The 21,696-nt window shown below is 40.3% G+C and overlaps 1 protein-coding gene across 2 annotated transcripts; it reads right to left on the bottom strand.

Annotated features, from left to right (window-relative positions):
* Positions 1-1,172: 1,172 nt before the first annotated feature.
* On the bottom strand, positions 1,173-10,122 carry npy8br (neuropeptide Y receptor Y8b). 2 transcript variants are annotated; one of them, XM_044197296.1, is made up of 3 exons: positions 9,939-10,122; positions 9,378-9,524; positions 1,173-7,829 (listed from the first exon to the last, which is right to left on the bottom strand). In XM_044197296.1, exon 3 carries the CDS (start codon positions 7,678-7,680, stop codon positions 6,577-6,579), a length of 1,104 nt encoding a protein of 367 aa, XP_044053231.1. In that variant the 5' UTR covers positions 7,681-7,829; positions 9,378-9,524; positions 9,939-10,122; the 3' UTR covers positions 1,173-6,576. The 2 variants fall into 2 exon arrangements, with proteins under 2 accessions (XP_044053231.1, XP_044053232.1); XM_044197297.1 differs by lacking the exon at positions 9,378-9,524 and having other exon boundaries at positions 9,939-10,117.
* Positions 10,123-21,696: the final 11,574 nt, after the last annotated feature.

Here is a 21,696-nt window from a genome sequence, read left to right as displayed (position 1 = left end):
TACTTGTAAGATTTTGTATTTTAGTATTAGTATTTTGTATTTCTACATTAATGTAGTGGTACTTTTACTAAAGTAAAGGATCTGAATACTTCTGCCACTGGTTATGTCCAACACCATCTAACATATGTGCGTGGTTAATTAGAGATTTAGGAGAGGCAGTAAGGTAAAATCCACCAGCCTGCTGAGGCAATAGGCCTTTTTCACAGCAGACATTTTGAATTGCCATAGCAGGAAAAGCACAAGTGAAAGAAATTTCGTCCACGATGGCTCAATTCCAATAACTGTCCCAGTAAGCCACGCCAATGAGCACAGCACGCGCAATGCCATTGTCATGTCAAATGTCAAATTGACCAAATCAACACCAGATGAAGGACTTAAGTATTTAGTATATTTTTTTCTTTTAGTAAAAAAAAAAAAATGAGTAATTTTGACCCAAACACTACATAAGGGTTAAATGATCAGGGGCTCAGTGTTCAGCCACCAGATGGCACTTGAAAACAACATGAAACTTCAACCTTGAAGTTTCTACTCCTTCATTGCTGTAGTATTGTAGTGCCTGTCTGATTCATACAATAATCTGCCATAAAATCCAAACTTTGTACAGTCTAGACAATCTCTCTGACTGCAGCTGAGATTTTATCTACAGCATTTTTCACTGGATCAGATCCTGGATCAGATCCTGTCAATAATGTAATTTATTGTCATTTACTGTACTTTATTGTGTTTGTTCATGAGCACATGTGTCTGAAACCAATTTATCGTATTATAATAGCTCATTGCTTGCTTGGCTTGTTTCGTGCACACTCCACAATCTCCTTTGGATTATAAAAGTGCTTATTCATGGTTGGATAAGCAACATGAAAATTATTTGACCAAGGGACATGTGTGTGTTTGCCAATAGTGTATGGAACTTAAACAAACTGAATAACGAATCGAAGTTCATTCATCATGGGGATTTGACAGTGATACAACAGCCTGTAATATCCTGCTGACAAGCATATGGGGGGGTCACGCTCTTATCTTCAATGGAAAGTGTGTTTTTCAAAGTAGTTCAATCTGTCTGTCACTCTGCTGTTACTCAGCAAACACACAGGACAGAAAATCACATCTGTGGGTTTCATCTTGTTGATGAGATTGCAGCTACTTTTGTTGAACATACACCCGACACCATATGGGTCAAGTATTGTCTTTTATTGAAAGTGATTTGATAAGGGATAAATATACGAAAGGCAATAGCTCAGCAGGACATAAAATATTTACTCAAGATCAATACCATTGTGAACAATAACTCTCAGTGCCCATCTACCCTCCATTTTAAAATCAAAGACATCATATCAGAAACATTACTTGCAGCAAGGAACATTATTTACATTTTTTAAAAGTGGAAACATCAAAGCAGCCCTAACTTGGGTTATTAGATTTAGACAAGAGTAGTGGGGCATTTGATAATTTCAAACAGCACTATAATCAAGAAAATACCTGCTGGAGATACAGACCCTGCTGAGCCTGTACTCCCACAGCTGCAAGGTCCACCAGGTTATTCTAATTAGTCTCTCTGATACCAGTCTGAAACAGATTAACTAATAAAAGAGAACATTGGGCCATAATTGCAGTGCTGAGCAGTGGAGTCTAAATAAATGTTGTGTTTAATGCTTGCAGACTCTGGCCCCTAAACTTGTGAGAATTAATTAAGAAGGCTAGGTCATTAAACTGCAGACATTCTGACTTCTCATTGCAGGGAAGCACAGGTGTAGCTAATTACATTAAAGAAATAGTTCTACATTTTGGAAAATATGCTTGCAGAGAGTTAGATGAGTAGATTGATACCTTATGTCTGTACAATAAATTGCTATCACCAGCAGCCGATTAGATTACCTTAGCGTAAAGACAGGAAACAGGGGGAAACAGCTAGCCTTGCTCTGTCTAGTGGTAACCAGTAATCTTTGGACAGAGCCAGGCTAGTTGTTTCCCCCAGTTTCCAGGCTTTATGATAAGCTAAGCTAAAGCTAAAATTTCTCAAAATGCCAAACTCTTCCTTCCAATAACACTCTCTTGTCTGTACAATAAATATGAAGTTACCGCCAGCTGCCGGTTAGTTTATCTTAGCATACAGACTGGAAACAGCTAACCTGGATCTGTCCGAAGGTAACAAAATCCACCTACCAGGACCTCTGAAGCTCAATAATTAACATGTTATATATCATTTGTTTATTACATACAAAAAGCCAAAGTCTAAAAACCTTTTTACGGGAATTATGTGTGACTATTTCTTGGCCAGGACCAGTAATTTCCTCAAGTCTCCACTGGTTGCCTAGCAACTGCTCCCAGTCAAGAGATAATCTAGCATATAACCCCCAATAAAACGACAAATTGTCATTTTACACCTATGTTTTTGTACGCCTTAAACAAACGAGATATAATGTCCTAGCTAAGTTAGCTTAAAAGTGCTGGTAGGCGGATTTTGTTACCTTCAGACAGCTGTCTACTCCTGTGTCCAGTGTTTATGCTAAGCTAACCATCTCCTGGCCCCAGCTGCATATTTTCTCTACAGAAATGAGAGTAGTATCAATCTTCTCATCTAATTTTCGGCAAGTAAGCAAATAAGCATATTTCCCAAATGTTGAACTATGCCTTTAATAGTGCCTTTCGTTCAAGTGTCCTAGTAAGCCATGCCAGTGTAAAATGGCCCAGGCAAACCTAAATGAAATACAGCCATCATTAAGATTAATTACACCAGTGCTTTTCCTGCCATGACATGTCAAAATGTCTGCTGTAAAAAAGTCCACATTACTTTACAGTGACTGCTTACAATTATACCACCTTGATAAGCCAATGCAAGTCAAAAGGAAAGGTACTGTATGTGTCATCAAGTATCCCCAGCAATAAATGTTATGTCTCACTTTCTTTGTCGTCCTTCTTTCAAGCAGGAGAACCATCTGACTGAGCCAGCAACACTAAAACTGCTTCAGCCCTGCGTCTTTCCTCTGTCAGTGTTTAATAAAGTGCCTTTAACAGCTTGGCACTCTGTGTCAGCTTGGAGGAAACCCATTGAAACCCCTGAGGAAACTGTAACCAGGCAACTAAAGTAGGCTGTGGTCTACCTCTTTTCTTCTGACCAAAGAAAATGGAAGGTCAGACGCAGAGGCCAGATCCTAAATTGTCAGGGCAAGATTATAGACATGAAAGAATTTCTTGTTCCTCTTTTGTAAAACTCTTATCTATCTATCTTAGTTTATTATTTTCAAATCATGTTTTTTTGTGAAGACTGCACATCCATGCAATGACAAAACCACCAATCTGGGGGTTGCTATTCCCGGCTGTTATGTCTGCTTGTGTTATGCAAGGCAAAACTGTGTGTGTGTGTGTGTGTGTGTGTGTGTGTGTTATTAATACTACAGAATACACAGAGGAAATTGAGGCCCAGAAATATCTGCCAGTATACAATAGATATTTCTAGATTTACTTCAAAAGCGGAGACACACAGGAGTGTCTTGAATTCATCTTGGAAGATTACATATGTGTAACCCAGGTCTGGCTCACGAACTGGCTGACACACCATTTACACTGTGAATGATGATATCCAGACTAATAAATAGGTAAAACTAGGAAATGCTCCCTGAAATAAACCCTCCCTCAGAGATCTGATGAATCAGGAAGCACCTGATTCAAGGCAGAACCATTAGGACAATTTAATAGAAAGATAAGAAAACAAGGAAGTCTCGACTGAGCTGATCTATGTGTTTGACCCTTAGATGAGGTACCTGTCTGTTTCAATGCGTCCTACAGATGTTAGTATGTATAATACCATGATTAAGATTCCAGAGGCAACAGTCTGACTCCCTCTGACCTTTTCATCTGCCAAAACAAAAAGATTAGTTCCTTCTCAGAAGGGAGCAAAGATGCACAAGGCCAATCTTTGTCTGACATCACTGCATATACGATTTTCAACTGAAAAATGATTTCGTAGTATATCTATATAAGCGACACCTTATATAACTTTTCACAATTTCTTAGGCTCAGTATGGACTTTGCAGATTCACATTTTACTGTAGATCTTGTATGTGATGAATACTGTACATGTCTTTTAACATTTTGCAGCCTCTTGATCTTTGCAAGCCTTGACTGGGGAGAAGGATTCACACATCAGGGAGGGTTCTTTCTTCTACAATGCAACAGAAAGCATTGAAAGCTGTTATTATTACTTTTAATATGAGAACATGGCAACACGGGATGAATTAGGCCCTATTCTAACAGTAGTAAGGCAGGCAAAAAAATGTGACTGAAGAGAATTTAAATGCTCAAAACAACAGCTTGGGGAATACTCTGGCCAACTATGTAGTTCATGTTGTTCCTGTGATTCCTGTGCTTATATGAAAATCTCTCTAAATTAAAATGCAGAGAGCCAAGATGCTAATCTTTCTGGAACTGCTCCACTGACAAGGAGAGTCTGGCCCTGTGTACTCATTAAGTATTTGTCTTCAGCTGAGCTTCATTTCATAGCACCCACAGCCCCTTAACAGTTACTTGGTTAACAATGTAAAACGGCATCATTTAAGTTCCACTCATTGTCAAGTGTTGCTGGAGTACGTCAACACCTCCGGCATCTTGGGTCGGTTCCTCCAAACAAAACAAACACTGCTACTTCATTCAGTGGTTTTAAAAGGAAAGACAGGTGAAAGGAAGGATATATAGGAGAAGAGAGGGGACTGACACGTCTGTTAAGGTCAGCTCTTAAGGCAGCGGAAGCACACGGTCAATTATGTCGACAAGGACCTCTGAGAGCTCTCTTAAAGGCTAAACTGCCCTTGGAAAACAGTTTGGCAGGTTGTGTGAGACGCTGTCAGAGTAGAAAACAGGTTTGGCTTTCTGTGAGGTGTAAAAACATCCTACACTTGACCTCCTGACATTATCATCAAAGCTAAAAAAGGCCCATGACAGCAACAATCTTGCCCTCTTCTTTCCTCTTAGTTGATATACTTCTTCTTTGAGACAGATAGCCAAAACTGTGGTATGAACAGTGTAACAGTGTTTTTTCCCCTCCCCATGCTGTTTAACATCTAAGGCACCAAACACAACACTGATTTATTCAACACTACAAGCACATCTAAAATGTGTTGTGATCTCAGACTTCCCCCTGAATAATGCACATAGAGGCAACACACTGAATTTGACCTCAGAAAGACACAAAGATTTTAAAATATTGACTGTGTAGAAGCTCTATCATCAGTGCTATAATCTCTGGGGAATTAGGATGCCACACTAAAGTGGAAATAGTACAGTCTGGTTTTGCCTTTAACAGGAGACTTGGACCAATCAATTATATTTTAAAAGCTTAGAATGATGTCGATGAACTGACCTGCAAGGTGACAGCGAAAAATCTGTTCTGTGTTTAACACACACTCAGAAAGCAAGGCAGACATGAAGTTTGCCAAAAAAAACAAACAAAAATGCAGTACAAGATTTGAAGAACAGTCAAGATTGTGACTCATATTACAACATAGACATTATCATCAAGATAATAGTAAATCTTTTAATTCAGTTCAACACCACAAAGAGAAGTGACTAACAACAGGTTCCTAGGAGTTATCTGCTGTGCTACACAGAGCTCTTTATTCCAGACCACACCATAAACTATAACTGTATCACATCTTGTATAGGCCATATATTTAGTAATGTTATATACAGCAGAAGAACCCCGCTCTGTCAATATATATGGTTATTGTATGGCACATTTTATGAGAAAAACATCCCACACGCACAGACTGGAGCGCAGCCCTTGGCAGACAGCATGAAATGTACATAGCTATTGCCAAGGTTCTAAGTAAAAGATCATTACATTGTTTGTGGTGATTTTAGGTAATAAGAAATGCATTAAGATGATTCTAGTAAACCGTCTGAAAGAATGCCTGGAGTCACATTTAATGCACTAACGTTCTATTTCCTCAGTTACGAAATAAGATACTCCATCGATAATCATTAACACATTACAGTTCACAATCCCTTAATCCCTTGTTTTAATCGATACTATTAACATAAAACAGCAAAACTGAAAAGAACATTTGCAGTGCATCAACCCGCTTGTCCTTTCAATACTCTCTGGTGGTTCCATTTATAGCAGGTAAAAGTGTGAAAAGCAAACCCTAAACAGCTAATATTCATTTAACATTACTAGACTGGTGACATGACCAGTAGATCCCAGTGCTTTAGAAAGAAAACATGACAGATGTATACCAGATTAAATGCTGTCTCTTCATTCGTATGTGCCCACAGCACATCGGGAATGGTCTATACAAACTACAGTTGCAAAAGTGCTCATGTAAAGTGCCTTCAGTCGCCCAACAATACTTAAACTTGTACAACCTTTGTACCATCATTTTGTTATCTACTTCCTCTTACATGTGAACTCATATTGAATCAAGGGCACCTCCCTCTGGACTGCCTTTGTGAGGTTTGTAACTTTGTAAATGTCAACCTTGCTTTTGGACTCAACGAAGCAAGAAAAGCTCCAAAGGATGACACAATGAGGGCGGAAGAGGCCCCAGTAGTTTCTTTGTCTTTTACTGAAAAGGCTTGGATCTAAGTATTGATGCTGATAGATCCATTGCTCAAGATTGACCCCTTGGTAACCTCTGTGCTGACAGTGGAGAGTGGGACGCTCTCATACCTCTCTGCCACCCCCCAGCAGCGACAGCGCGACAGGGTGGACTTGAGCTGTTTCTGGAAATTGCTGTTGAGGAAACCATAGATGATGGGGTTGACGCAGGTGGAGGCCATGGCCGTGAGGTGGCAGAATGAGAAGATGATGTCATGGCCACAGGACGGGATGGCCTCGTGGTTCCAGTCAAACACCGTGTTGAAGACATTGAGAGGGAGCCAGGAGAGGGCGAATGCCACCACTATGGAGATTAACATGGCGTTGATCCTCGTGGAGCCCTTGTTTTTCTTTTGGCTGGTGCTCCTGCCGCGCTCCACCATGTCCTTCCTCCTCCTGAGGCGCAGGTAGACATGCATGTAACAGACCATGATGAGGGCAAGAGGAAGAAAGTACTGGAAGGCGAGCAGGGAGGTGGTGTAAGCTTGCCGTTCTTGAACCGATGGCCACCGCTCCATACAAACAAGGTGATCACTGATTGGGAAGGGGAGGCTCAGGTTCTGGAAAGGCAAGGTAAGAACGCTGTACGAGAGGAAAGGCACCGAGATTAGGCAGGCCACGATCCAGGTGACACCCACGGCCAAGTAGGACTGGCCCACCAAAGGCTTCCATCCAGTCGGGTGGACAATGAGCTGGTAGCGCTCCATGGCGATGAGGACTAGGGAGAAGATGGAAACAGTAACTGATGTACACTGGATGAAGGGCGTCAGCTTACAAAGGGCGTCTCCTAGGATCCAGCGGTCCATCAGTGTGTAGATAATAGTGACTGGCAGGCATACAATGCACATGAGGATGTCAGAACAGGACAGGTTGGCGATGAAGATGTTGGTGACGTTGCGCATCTCCTTGTGCCGTGTGATGACAAACACCAGGCAAGAGTTCCCAATGAGACCCACTGCCATAACTGTACTGTAAGCAATGATGAGAAAAGTGGTGCCACTCACTGAGAGCGAGCAGTCCTCTGTGAAATCCCACGGTATCTCTTTCCACAAGGCTTGGTTGTGATTGGTGTTGTGCTGCAGCTCCATGATGGCTTTCCTGGGCTCACTTTAAAAGCTGGGGACTGAATTAACTAATTTGTTTTGTCACACCTGCTGTAATTACTTCATGAATAATATCTGCATTTTTTACAGCTTTCACTTATCCTTAATCTTTGGCAGTCGTCTTCATTTGCTGCCTGAAAAAAAGAGAAGAAAAAAAGATGAGTAACCTTAAACAAAGTCATGAAAAGTTTCTTTTTAAAGTTATGAACTCTTGAGATATTAAGAGGTTGGTTTATCACTAAAATTTAAATGTATCTCCCAAAAAACTTTAGCATGAAAAGAAATTGACCCTCACTTGATGAAAAAGCACATTTCAACATTAGACTGTTACTTCTTTTAAATGAGGATATGTGGCAGAAATGGAGTCTCTTGCTGCAGGACCGTTTTTAAATGATTCCACAAGTGTCTCTTTGGTGCTGAGATGTATTTAGTGGTCATGTTTCACCTACACAATGAAATCAATATTTAAAAAAAAGAGATTTATGAAGGGAATAATTAATGTTGGTATGCAGATACCATGATGTTGTTGGCAGAACGCAAATTTTCTATCTCCTCGAGGACATGGCTATAAGAATAAATGATGTGCTGATGGCATATCATTAAGAAAACAGCACAGATCCAGACTTCGTGGCATCACTATAATAGCATGCTGATTTAAATTTCTATGACAATAACAGTAATAATGACCCGCTTCAGAGACAATCATTCCCTCTCACTGTTTTCTCCCCTTTTGACAGCAAGAATTTATTCTGTTTCTGTCCATAAAGGAACAGACACCTCTCATCGCAACTGTGAAAACAGTCCTGATTAACTGAAATGTTTTGCCCACGGCTCAATTACCCAGAAATTAGTTTTGCAACACAGCTATGCTAACAGATTGAAATCTACATGATTTTAAAGATTTATCATTTTTAATTGAGGACTCCTTAACGATGACAAATGTTGACAGGTAGGACATTAACTGCTTGTGATTATGAGCAGAAATATCCTATTATAATGTGCTGTTTCAGTTGTGGTGATTACAAACAAAGCCAGAGTTTTCATAACCAAAGCAAACACTTTCGCTAAGTATGGTTATACCGCTTGAATTCCTTTGTGAGACACAGTCTTCTCTGTTTAGGCGTCTGGATAATGAATCCCCTCCTGGATGTCAACCTGACAAAATTTCGGGATAAGTGGCCTGCATATCATACCCATGCAGTAGCCTTGATGCTGATCATTTATGGCATATTTTAGACACCTAAAGTGATGCATTGCTTTGTGTTGTGTCTGCTGGTAAAGGACAGTCCAAGGAATGTAACAAGGAAATTTACTAAGGATATTATTAATGAGATGAGATTTTTTATGAATTACACAGATTACACACAAAGAATTATCCTGCAGAAAAAAATGAAATATACTAAATGTGAGGAATTGTGTCCCTGCAGAGAAGCCAGACAAATAAAATATAACTCATGGGGATTTGTCTCAAAATGGAGATGTTTGTAAATTGTAAATACGATGTTGAATCCGTCCTTCACATCATCTCAGTTCAGTCACCTCACTACACCACTTTGACATGTCACAATAACAGCCACAAGTCCGGATTCGCTCATGCAAAAATGATTATAGACATCACGCACCGGCGGATGAAAAACACATGTAGGGATGAAAAGTGTGAGAGTGGTTACTGTATATCCTACACTCGGTCTCTGCAGCTGTCCTGGGTCCACTGTCTGTCTGCAGCTGTGTGTCTGCTCGCAGTGAGGCGGACTTTCTGAGCTCCGGACAGGTGGAGGAGGCTCCTCTGTCTTCCGATGTACCACCGTGTGTGCTCACTGCTCTCCTGTCTGGGGGAGACACATCACTCATTTCCACCTCAAGACCTGCTGAACGTCCACTAAAGAGCGCAACTTAACACTTTTCCCTAAGGAGAGCATCCTGACCAGTGGCAAGTAAGAAGAAAACTATGAATCCCATCAGAATAGCTATTGTAGCCTGACAGCACAGAAAATTTAAAATACCAGCGCGTGCGATAAGGTTAAAACTGCACATACGCACCTTAAGCACCTATAAGAAATATTACACTGAAATATTTGTAATTGGAGCTTTGTCGTAGCATGTCATGAAAAAGAAAATAAACGACCCTAGAGGAAAATGTAATTTCTTACTTTCAGGTAACCCTCCACCACAAAAAAAAGAGTTATAGGCTAGCATGAAATGCCGTATTTTAATTAGCCGTTAAATTAGCCATTGTTTCTTACCGAAATATTCTTTCTTCTTGGACTCCGAGCACTGCTTTCCATCAGGTGAGACACAGCAGAGTTTTTGGTCGAAGAGAAGGTAGGAGGTGTCCTGCCAGGATCACTGAGCTGAGATATCTCTTAAAGAGACCTTATGCCTCAGACTCAGGCTGGGATGTGATTGGGAACATGTTACATAATAAAGTCTCTGTGGCTCGCATGGACACACGCGCGCAGGCACGCCCCCACACAGGGGCCAATGGGGAAATTGAGTTATTTGAAATTTGTACGTTGTCTGTTTCACCCAAATCTATTAGTGAGTGACAATAGATGAATTATTTAGTCTCTTGTAAAGGGACCTGCTGAGCCCTAACACAATGAGGCAAGTTTAATATATCCCCAATGAGAAATCGCTTTAATATCGCTGTAATATAATATTAATAGATAATATTATGGTAGTGCAATGTTTAAAATTCCTATAGCGCTCTCTGTGGTTACTGTACAATGTCTATACACAGTATCATGCCTGTGAAATATATAATATATTGTGTTCTTCTTTTCACATGGGGGACATTTTTAAGACTATGGAGTATAATGTGGATGTAGTTAAACACATAAACAATGCTGTTCAGAGAAATTCAGACACGAATTTTGTTAAGTTTTCACATGCTGTGAGAGTCTGTGGGTGCAAAGTTCTTATTAATAGTGGGTTTGTTGAAGAAGACAAACAGTAACAGTGTCAGTTACAGAGGATATCATCATCTTGTTTTTTTATTTCATTGAAGTACATTTTTGTACCAAAACACTGTGATGCATAAATCTTGACAAAATCCAAAATAATTTTCTGCTGCCAGAATTTAATAATGCTTATTGATGGATACTGATGGATATCAATTGATATGTGCATGTATTCTCTGTTATAAAGATCATTAACCTATTTAATGTGTATGGCATTTCTCAGATTGATTAATCTACTGCAGTCCATACCCAAAACTAACCACACAGGTGCCATGTACGCATCTTTGCATAATTTTCCATCCATACAAATGAAACATCATCAGGATGAAAATCCTTGTCCAGATCGCGCCGCAGATAACACCTAGAACTATTTTAAACCCGTTCTTTGCACCTCTCTCACTTGTGCAACAGATTGTTAACTGCTTCTTCACACTGTCCCCACACACTCCTGTTTCAAGTGGAGGCTGTATAAGGGAACAGTAATAGCTGTTTGTCTGAGAGGCAGAACGGTGAAATGACTTGCCACCAACAGCAACAGCTCTGTGGGTGTTTACTTGACACAGAGACATGGGTGTCAAGTCACTCAAGACAATTAATCTGTGCACATTTTTCAGAGAAAAGCAGGAATGCTGACAAAGGCTGGGTGAACAGTACTGCTGGACTGGATTTTCTTTGTGCATGCCTTTAATGCGCAACTATACAATATATTGTGACATGGAATGGCTGTTGTACCTCTCCCCTTGGGCAATCTCCACTACTGTCGCTCACATTTTGATTTTCCTTTGAGCTGGCGTTGTTTTGACAGAAGGAGAGAAGAAAACATTTCTTAGAGTAAGTCTTAAATGTCTAGACAACTGAGCACTATGGTGACATGAAATAGTTTTTTGTCTGTCCACCAGGTTATTTGTGATTGATAAGTGACACGTTGATGGGCTCGAGGACATTCAGCACAATGAAGTGTGGCCAGAGAAGCTTGTGCAATCTGGAAAGGAAGAATACCTCTCATGGAAAAGGGAACATGGTTTCTAAAACTTTCTAAACGTTTCTGTCACATGTGCATAAATAAACAGAAAGCAGATGAGTTTTGTTCCGTCTTAGGTGATAAGGTATACCAAGGACAGATAACATGTTCCAAAACATTTTTGAAACATTATCTCAATGTCACATGAAATATTTGACTGCTCTTTGATCACTTATTTTATTTGAAAACTCTTTCAACTGTTTAGACTCCGTCCTGTGTCCACTTACACAATCCATAATGTAACTTGATTCAGAAATATGTCCATATTTGGATTCAGAGAGAGACTCATATTACATAAGGCATTTGTAAGTGGTTCTTGTGGGAAAATTGTTAATAGTTTTATGTGTCACTGCCAGTGTAAATCAATATAGTATGCCTCATTAACAAGGAATTGTTCAACCTGCTGGAGCTCCAAATCCATGTTTAATAGTATTTGGGGAGTGATTGTTTCTCTGCATAGCCTGTTTTTGTGTGATTTATTTGTGTTGACAGAAAACTCTCACTTTAACAGACCTTTATTATCTTCTGCTGTGCAGTGGGGCTTCAAAATAGAACACCAGCAAGCCAAAACAAAGAAAGAAATGGTGGCTCTCTGTAACTTCGCACTTTGTTCAGTCATGTTTTAAATATGGTACAGAAAGAAGGAAATTGGTAATTATGTTGTGCCTATGACACCTTTGTGAAATATTTTGAGATTGCAAGAGGACTCTGTTTTCTTTTATATTATTAAACCTGGATGAAATGAATACTTCATGCTGCCATGAGAGGGCCCTTTACTGAATATTGTGTGAAAAGTTAGTCATAGGCCCTTGTTTGAGCTCAAAAACATAGCAATACTAGAATTAAATATGCTCGACTTAAAAAAAAGAAATATAAGAAAGATAGATGACAATAATATGAAGTAAAATAAAATAAGAGGCCGAAAGAGCTCATATCACATCCATGCTACACATGAAAATTATGCTTGCCAAAACGTGATGCTCTTCTTGCCACTTGTAGTTGGTATGGTATTCTACTTGACTATATGTGTCAAGTAGAATATGCTCAGTGCTGATAGTTCCTGTTGTGAAAGATAAAAGATGTCTTACTGTTATAGTATTGATAAATATGGGCATATAATACAAAATTACTATTTCCTTACAGTGAGTTCTTACAGTGAGCAGTGAGGTAACATAGGCTACCACATTTGTAAGTTTCACATGTGTTACTGTAAAATTAGGTTACTGTATGCTCCTATTTACAGCTCACCTATAGTGTAAGTCAGAATGAAAAGATTTACAGTCACTAACCCTAACCTTAATGTCATGGGGATGTTATTCTGTGCCAACACTTTACAGTGCTAGTCATATATTAGTTCACATAAATATACCCATATGTCAGGCAGTGATAAGGATCCTTATGCATACATGTATGTGCAGATTTATTGCTGCACTAATAAATCAAAAGCTGCACGTTATACTTACTAGTATACATACTAGTTATTTTGCAGCTCTTGTGCAGGAGTCTATTTGTACATTTTGAGAATGGGTGATGCTGACCATTTCTTTTCATCACAATGTTTTATTGTGATGTGTATGTGAATGTATGTATGATCTGTTTGGTATTAATGATATTGTGTATCCCGTTTTTTTTCATGTTAGAAAAAAGAAGAACAAATCCAAATAATCCAAAACAGGAAAGAAAAAATCAGAATACATGGAAAAATTTAATCACGACTCTTTGTTTAATCAGACTTGTAATATAGCTGCTGTTCACCCACCTCTCATATAAGCAGCACAATTACTCCAGGATTTTCATGGTGTGGAAAGCTAACAGGTAACAATACAAAATATGAATATGGCTGAAGTCTAATTCGTTATCCAAAATCAAACACAGAAACTTTGGGTTACTTAACGTAACTCCTGGTTCTTTGAAAACAGAGTGAGGTGTTTCACTATGGGAATCACCTTGGCGTGACCAGCTACAGAAGCTCCAATGACACCACGTCTGTCAGTGACAGATAGGTCGAACTGTGCTTGGGGCACACCCCCTCATATTACCATAGTCGACCAACCTCTCTCATATCATTCTAGACCGGTTTCTTTTCGTGTCTGTGCAAGGAGTGATGGTGAAACACCTCACTCTGTTACCAAAGAACCGGGAATTACGTTAAGTAACCCAAAGTTCTTTTTCTAACATCGTTCGGTGTTTCACTATGGGAGATATCACTCCCGGATTGCATAAGTATCCTGAAGGCATAAACAATGTTGAGCCGGGTAGTGATTATCACACGGACCCTGGCATGTTTGCCTCTAGCACTGCTTGTGCCAAAGATGGCCCCAAGACCTCCAGCCTGTAAAACCATACAAAAGTATGAGGCATAGCCCCCCTCGCCGCAGCACAAATGTCCTGTACTGAAACTCCCTTGAACAGGGCCCATGAAGTAGCCTCACTAATCATGGAATGAGCCCTCAAACCCTGGGGATGGCTGCAAACCCTTACGTCTATAGGCCAGAGATATAGTCGCCACATTATGGTCTTGCCTTTATGGGGAGTGGCCCAGGACACAAACAGCTGATCGTCTTTCCTGAACCTAGCTGTCCTACTCACATAGATGTGCAAAGCCCGCACTGGGCATAATGTGTTAAGCCTTTGCTCCTCCACTTAGGAGAATGGAGGTCGGTGAACCCCCAGTGCATCACTGGGGGTTCAGCCAGCCCCAGTTTCCCCATCCCGTGGATCTCCAGCTCAGAGTAGGCGTTGGTAGGAAGCTTACTCTTAAATAGACTGATCCAGTACCAGCTAATTTCCTTCATACAAGCGGGCACTGCTGGTAGGAGTTGTTTTGATGGCAGTTGGGCTGGTGGGAGCCTTTTAACTTCATACAGGTCTCTCTCCACCCCCTCAGCGTCCTGGGCTGCTGGCCATTGTATCCCCACTTGGATGCAGCCTGTTTGCAGACCTCATATAAGTTGCTGACCACTGCGAGAACAGCATCAGATGCACTGGGGGTCTGGACTTTTGAACAGGGAAAGTGGAGTAATCCTCCTTTTCTTCCATCTTGTCCATGTCAAGGAGTTCAGAGATGGCATCGCCCTCTGCATCCTCACAGCCTGGTTCCACTTTGAGGTGCTCCTCGAAAAGTGGAGGCATGTCCAGGGACTCAGCACCCATCATGTCCACCCAGCTCAATGTGGCTCGAGGCTGATGGGTGCTGGTTGTGGCCTTTGGGGTGGCTCCTGACAGGCATGGGTCCGGATTATTGGCCACCACCACTCTAAGTTTCTTTTCCAGGATCGTTTCTGGCATTGATGTGCAGCGGGAACATGACTGGGGGTCAGCCATTGACCATGCTTGAGTGTGTTTAGTGCCTAGGATCCTTGCCCGAGATCCCGCACAAGCAGGATGCTGCCTCTTTAATCTTTGGTTCCAACCCTTTGGAAGGGGTAGTGGCCAAAGACATGGCTCACCATAACACGTTAGCCGGAGGGTATAATGTTACACAGTACCAGCCACAGCGGTAACCAAATACAGGGTAGCTGGAGGAACAGCTCCGGATTATCCTGTGTAATGGCAAAGTACACTTCTTGTGAAGGACTTACTCAGCAAATCCAGACTGAAGCTGGGAATTGCGTTTGGTGACGTAGTCCTTAATGGGTCGTCTGTGAACTGTTGAGCAGATAAGCTAGTCTAGGTCGTATAGTCCGATCAGGATCGGGCACAGGAAGGCTGACATGCTGATGTGCTGCGGTAAGTGTATTGTCTTATTTCCAGTCGCTGGTGTGTGTGTGTTACTGGTAGTGTATTTTTGCTGCTCTAGCTCATCCCAATTCATTTTGTTAGATTCTTCATCACATTGGCTAATTATCTGCTATACATTTAAACGTACACTAGTTCTGCTTAAGCACTCATAGCTCACTTGTTCTTTTATTGACTTTCTCGCTAATTACACCAATCTGAGGTCACTAAAATTAATACTGAGTCAGTGAGTATATATGCAAAGACCATGTCGGACTCCATAGTTTACTCTGGGCTACTGCCAAACCTGACCAGTGATGACATGTTTAGCCGCATGTCATCATTCCACCACAGGCTGTTGAGGCGGTGTCCAGTTAATGATGTGGACTATGTAGTAGTGGACTAAAACCATGACAATCCAGAGGTGAGACCAGGAGTCGCAGTCCCACGCGCTTCTCTGTGCTTCCAGAGCAGTAACCCACTCAAAACTCCTTAGTGATTGAGTCTGCCCCCCTGACCACTTAAATTAATACAATCAAAAGTTAACAGAAGAGGAGTTATACATAAAAACTACCACTGCTGAAATAGTAAAAAAAAAAAAGGAGAATTAGTGTGGATTCAGATATTCACCTAAAGCAGTATTAGTGAATGATTTAATATCAGATTATCATATTGACTTATTTTGTCTTAATGAAACCTGGGTGCGGCATCGTGAAGAATATGTTAGCCTAAATTAATCCACTCCCCCTCGTCATATTAATACTCATATTTCTCGGGGTACTGGCTGAGGAGGTGGAGTTGGAGCCATCCTCGACTCAAGCCTATCAATCAATCCTAAACCTAAACTAAATTATAACTCATTCGAAACCTTGTTCTTAATCTTTCACACACAACCTGGAAAACACTACAGCCAATTCTATTTGTTATAGTGTATCGCCCTCCTGGTCCTTATTCTGAATTTTTATCTGAATTCTCTGATTTTTTATCAATTTTAGTCGTTAAAACAGATAAATTAATTATTGTAGGTGATTTTAATATTCATGTGGACGTCAATAATGATAGCCTTTGTACTGCGTTAATCGCTATTAGATTCTATTGACTTCTGTCAGAGTGTACATAAACAACCTACTACTCATCATTAATAGAGGAAAATAAGAACAATTCCAGGTTTCTTTTCATCACTGTAGCCAGACTGACAGAGAGTCACAGCTCCAATGAGCATGTATTCTTATAGCCCTCAGTAGTAACGACTTTATGAGCTTCTTTAATAATATCATTTTAATAATTAGAGACAAAATTCATCATGTTCTGTCCTCAACCGGCAACAATTTATCCTCAAAGACAGGAACCTTAGAAACAACTGTAAAACCTGATATATATTTTGACTGCTTTGCTCCTTTCGACCTTCTTCAGCTAACTTCAATGATTTCTTCATCTAAGCCATCAACCTGTCTCTTAGGCCCCATCCAAACTAAGTTTTACCATTAGTTAGCACTTCTATACTAGATATGATCAATTTGTCATTATTAATCAGCTATCTACCACAGTCTTTTAAAGTAGCTGTAATTAAATCTCTTCTTAAAAAGCCCACTCTTGATCCAGGGGTTTTAGCCAACTATAGACCTATATTTAATCTTCCCTTTCTCTCTTAGATCCTTGAGAAAGCAGTTGCCAGTCGGTTGTGTGACTTTCTAAATAACAATAGTTTATTTGAGGATTTTCAGTCAGGATTTAGAGTGCATCATAGCACAAAGACAGCACTGGTGAAAATTACAAATGACCTTCTAATTGCATCAGACAAAGGACTTGTCTCTGTACTTGTTAGATCTTGTTAAGCTGGGGTAAATCCTATCTATCAGATCGATTTTAGTTTGTACATGTTAATGATGAATCCTCCATGCATGCCAAAGTTAGTCACGAAGTTCCACAAGGTTCTGTGCTTGGACCAATTGTATTCACCTTTTATATGCTTCCTTTAGGCAATATTATTTGGAAAAATTGTTATGTGGATGATACCCAAATATATCTATCGATCAAGCCAGATGAAACCAATCAGTAAGAAAAACTTCAAGCATTCCTTAAGGACATAAAAACCTGTATGACCTGCAATTTTCTGATGTTAAACTCAGACAAAACTGTTATGTTATTGTACTTGGCCCAAAACACCTCAGAAACTCATTATCTAAAGATATAGTTATTCTAGATGTCATTACCCTGGCCTCCAGCACCACCTTAAGGAACCACTTATCTTTGATCAGGATTTATCCTTTAACTCCCACATAAATCAAACTTCAAGGACTGCCTTTTTTCACCTATGTAACATTGAAAAATCAGGCACATTCTGTCTCAAAATGATGCAGAAAAACGAGTCCATACATTTGCTACTTCTAGGCTGGACTATTGCAATTCCTTATTATCAGGCTGTCCGAATAAGTCCCTTAAGACTCTCCACTTGATCCAGAATGCTGCGGCACATCTACTGACAAGAACTAGGAAAAGAGATCATATTTCTTCCTTATTAGCTTCTCTGCACTGGCTCACTGTAAAATCTATAATAGAATTTATAATCCTTCTCCTCACCAACAAAGCTCTTAATGGTCAGGCACTATTGTATCTCTAGAGTCTCCAGAAGAAGAAGAATGGGAGCCAGTGCCTTCGGTTTTCAAGCATCTCTCCTGTGGAATCAGGTCCCAGTTTGGGTTTGGAAGGCAGACACCATCTCCGAGAGTAGGCTTAAGACTTTCCTCTTTGATAAAGCTTATAGTTAGAGCTTGCAAAGGTGAGCCCTGAACCATCCCTTAGTTATGCTGCTATAGGCCTAGACTTCTGGGAGACTTCCCATGATGCCTCTCTCTCCTCCTCCTCTCCCTCTCCATCTGTATGCATTCTTATCCCATTAATGCATGTTACTAACTCTACATCTACTCTCTCCCGTAGTTTTGTGCTTTTTCTCTCTCCTCTCTCCTTCTGTGACTTCTTGCAGGTATTTCTGCCTCCGGAGCTGCAGAGTCTGGATCTATGATTGCAAGCCACCTACTGCCCCCATGTTCCTGCTTGACAACCGCTACTACAAATATTAATATTAGTCATTATTATTCATGTTATTATTATTATCATTATTATTTTATTAATATTAATATTACCACTACCATTACATTAATATTATTTTAAAATTCTATGTGGAATTTGCATTTTGCTACTGTATGCTCTCTTTCCTCCTGCTCTCTCTCTCTCTCTCTCTCTCTCTCTCTCTCTCTCTCTCTCTCTCTCTCTCTCTCTCTCAACCGAACAGGCAGCGGCAGATGGCCACCCACGCTGAGTCTGGTTCTGCTCGAGTTTTTCCTTGCCACTGTCGCCAAGTGCTTGCTCTTGGTGGGAATTGTTGGGTCTTGCTGGGAAATAATATTATAAAGAGTACGGTCTAGACCTGCTCTATAGGAAAAGTGCAATGAGATAACTTCTGTTATGAATTGGTGCAATGTAAATAAAATTAAATTGTAATTAAAGTTGTAATTGTAATTATAGTTTCTTCATGGGAAGAAAGCAAGAATGATTTGAGAGGGGTTGGTCGACTGTGGTAACATGAGGGGGCATGCCACGAGCACAGTTCGACCTGTCTGTCACTGACAGATGTGATGTCATTGGAGCTTCCATAGTTGGTCACGCCGAGGCGATTCCCATAGTGAAACACCAAATGACGTTAGAAAAAGAACCATATTGATCATGTGGCTTGTTTTTTCCTTGGCCTTCTTTTCTCATTGCAAACCTAAATACATAGGCTTGTGTACAGAGAGCTACTCAATGAGCGAAGGACAATCTCCTCTGCAGTATTACTGCTCCTTACAAAAACCAAGCTGAAGTGATCCTTGACACCATCACTGCAACACAGTACTATAAATCCCCTGAGGCTTTTAAATAACCCCAGCCAAGAACAAATGCCACAATGCCTCAGGTTGATGACAAACAACCCCCATCCGTTACATAGATCACATCTGACACAGAAGCTCACCCTGATGCTCTTCTGTTTAAATGTGACTTTTGGGAGCAGCACATATTGGGGAGTGTTAAAGACAAAACACAATTCATGTACTGTAAAACTACTTTCAGCATAGGTAATGTTCCTTCAGTAGTTCATAGTTTCACTTGGACTGTCATATTTTGATCCATTTTAAGTATTTGGAAAGTAATATTAATTAGCTAAAGGCATTGCTCATAGTGACAAACGCACAGAGAATTATCACCCAACTCTGCAGTTCCCCTCTAGTCTACAGAGCTTTTTTATCATCTTTTAGCTCATTGTTTTGTATTTCCGGCCCACAGCTGAACTGTTTTGGTTGAGTCTCACTTCTCTCTTCAACGATCATGTTTGCCTGCAGCAGGCAGCCGTTTTCAGCAATAAAAAAAAGGTCTAAAAACCCACTTTACACTACATGCCCAAACTGTTGTTTGGTGTTGGGCAGTGGGTGAACATAGTGGAGCATTTAGCAGCTAAAGAGCCAGTTATTTCCCTCAGAAATTAGTGGAGACCAACAATGGAGCAAAAGTAGAGTCAATATTGGACTTACATTCAACAGGTGGTAAATACAACTCCAAATAAGTGCTAATGTTGCTCTATATCTTTGTGTAGCTTAATAGGAAACTTTCTGCTAACAAATTTGCCATATCAACTTATGTCAGGGTTTTGTTCACAGCTTGTTTCTGCTGCCCCCAAGTGGTCAAAAATCAATTAATGCAAGGTTTAAAACGTATGTAGTTTATAATTAGAGTTATAGGTATACCGGTAGTTTGACATTTTGGGCAATATGCTTAAGTTATTAATTCACTTTCTTGACGAGTTAGATGAGAAGATTGATGCCACTCTCATTTATGTCCGTTAAATACACAGCCAGGAGATGGTTAGTTAAGCTTAGCTAAAGACGAACTGGACAACGAGATATAATGTGTTAGTTAGCTAATATTGTTACTTTGGCCAGAACAAGGCCAGCTGTTTCCCTATGTTTCCAGTCTTTATGCTAAGCTAAGTTAACTGGCTGCTAGCTTCATATTTACCATACAAAAATGAGAGTGGTATCAATCTTCTCATCTAACTCTTGGCAAGAAAAAAAAAAGCGTATTTCCCTTAATGTCAATCTTTTCCTTTAAACCCAGTATTGACACCAAATGTCTCCACATTCATTCCTAATATGCTTCCAAGTCACTACCAAAAAGGAAATTTAGTCTTCTAGTTTTGGACCATAAAGTCTGTCAGGTATGAAATGAAACAAAGCTAAAAAAAAAAAAAAAGCTCAATTTTGGTACATGCTACAAGAGTTACATTATGTTTAGTGGAATAAACTGATTTGAAGGAGGGAAAAGAGAAGAGAGCAACGGAGAGAAAGAGACGAGAGAGAAATAGACTAGAGAGGAGTCTGAGATTGGAGTTTATTAAAACACAATTGTATTAGCAAACGGAAAGGTAGAATCAATCCAGTGTGCATTAGACCTGCTGACCCTCCTCCTTTGATTCATATAAATGTTATGCATGTCCTTCCTGCTCTCTAAAGCCACATAAGTATTCTACTCATCTCCAGTCACATCTGTGTGCAGCACAGACACTTCTTCTTACTGCCTCACTGTCCCTCTGTGTCAGAATATGATTCAGAATTTACACTAACGTTGTCACAGCGAATAAGACAGTACATGTCACACCCCAAAATAGCCCTCATCCCAGGTGAAAACTGAATTCAGAGGCAGCATAACGTGATAGAAGGAGGACAGCAAGTTGCTATTGATCCGTAGGAGCCTTGTTCAATATGAGTCCAGATCTACTGACACATGGCAGATATCCCAATTAAAATTTGATCCACCATCAGACCCAGTCTAGTTGGCCTTATTGCAAGTGTTGGAGAGGGTGGCAGTTACCAGGGTTACTGTACACTGTTACTGTACATGGCTATGTTTCCGAAAAACACTTACTTCAATAATACTGATCATACTTTAATAAGCATAATGTATATGAATCATTTGATGTCAGTGTAAAACCAGAAACATACACCTATTTTCATCGCCTCTGATATTCCATTAGTAGTGTGGGCAAACTGTACATGACGCAGACCAAACCTCTCCTTTGAGAGCAGCTGTCAAAGCACAGTCCAGCCAAGCTATCTGGCGCTATCAAGTCTCTGCTTGTTGTCTTGTATAATACTTTTCACAGGGAAATGCCAGTTCCTGCCACATGTGGGCCATACGAGAAAAACAAGTGATGATCCACCCTCTGTCTTTTTCTACAAGAAGCCATAAAGTTGATGTCTAGCCATTTGCAAT

This window comes from Siniperca chuatsi, linkage group LG5 (genome assembly GCF_020085105.1).
Source record: "Siniperca chuatsi isolate FFG_IHB_CAS linkage group LG5, ASM2008510v1, whole genome shotgun sequence".
Lineage (NCBI taxonomy): Eukaryota > Metazoa > Chordata > Actinopteri > Centrarchiformes > Sinipercidae > Siniperca > Siniperca chuatsi.
Note: the sequence above shows the minus strand (reverse complement) of the source record. Positions and strands in the feature narration are given on the sequence as shown.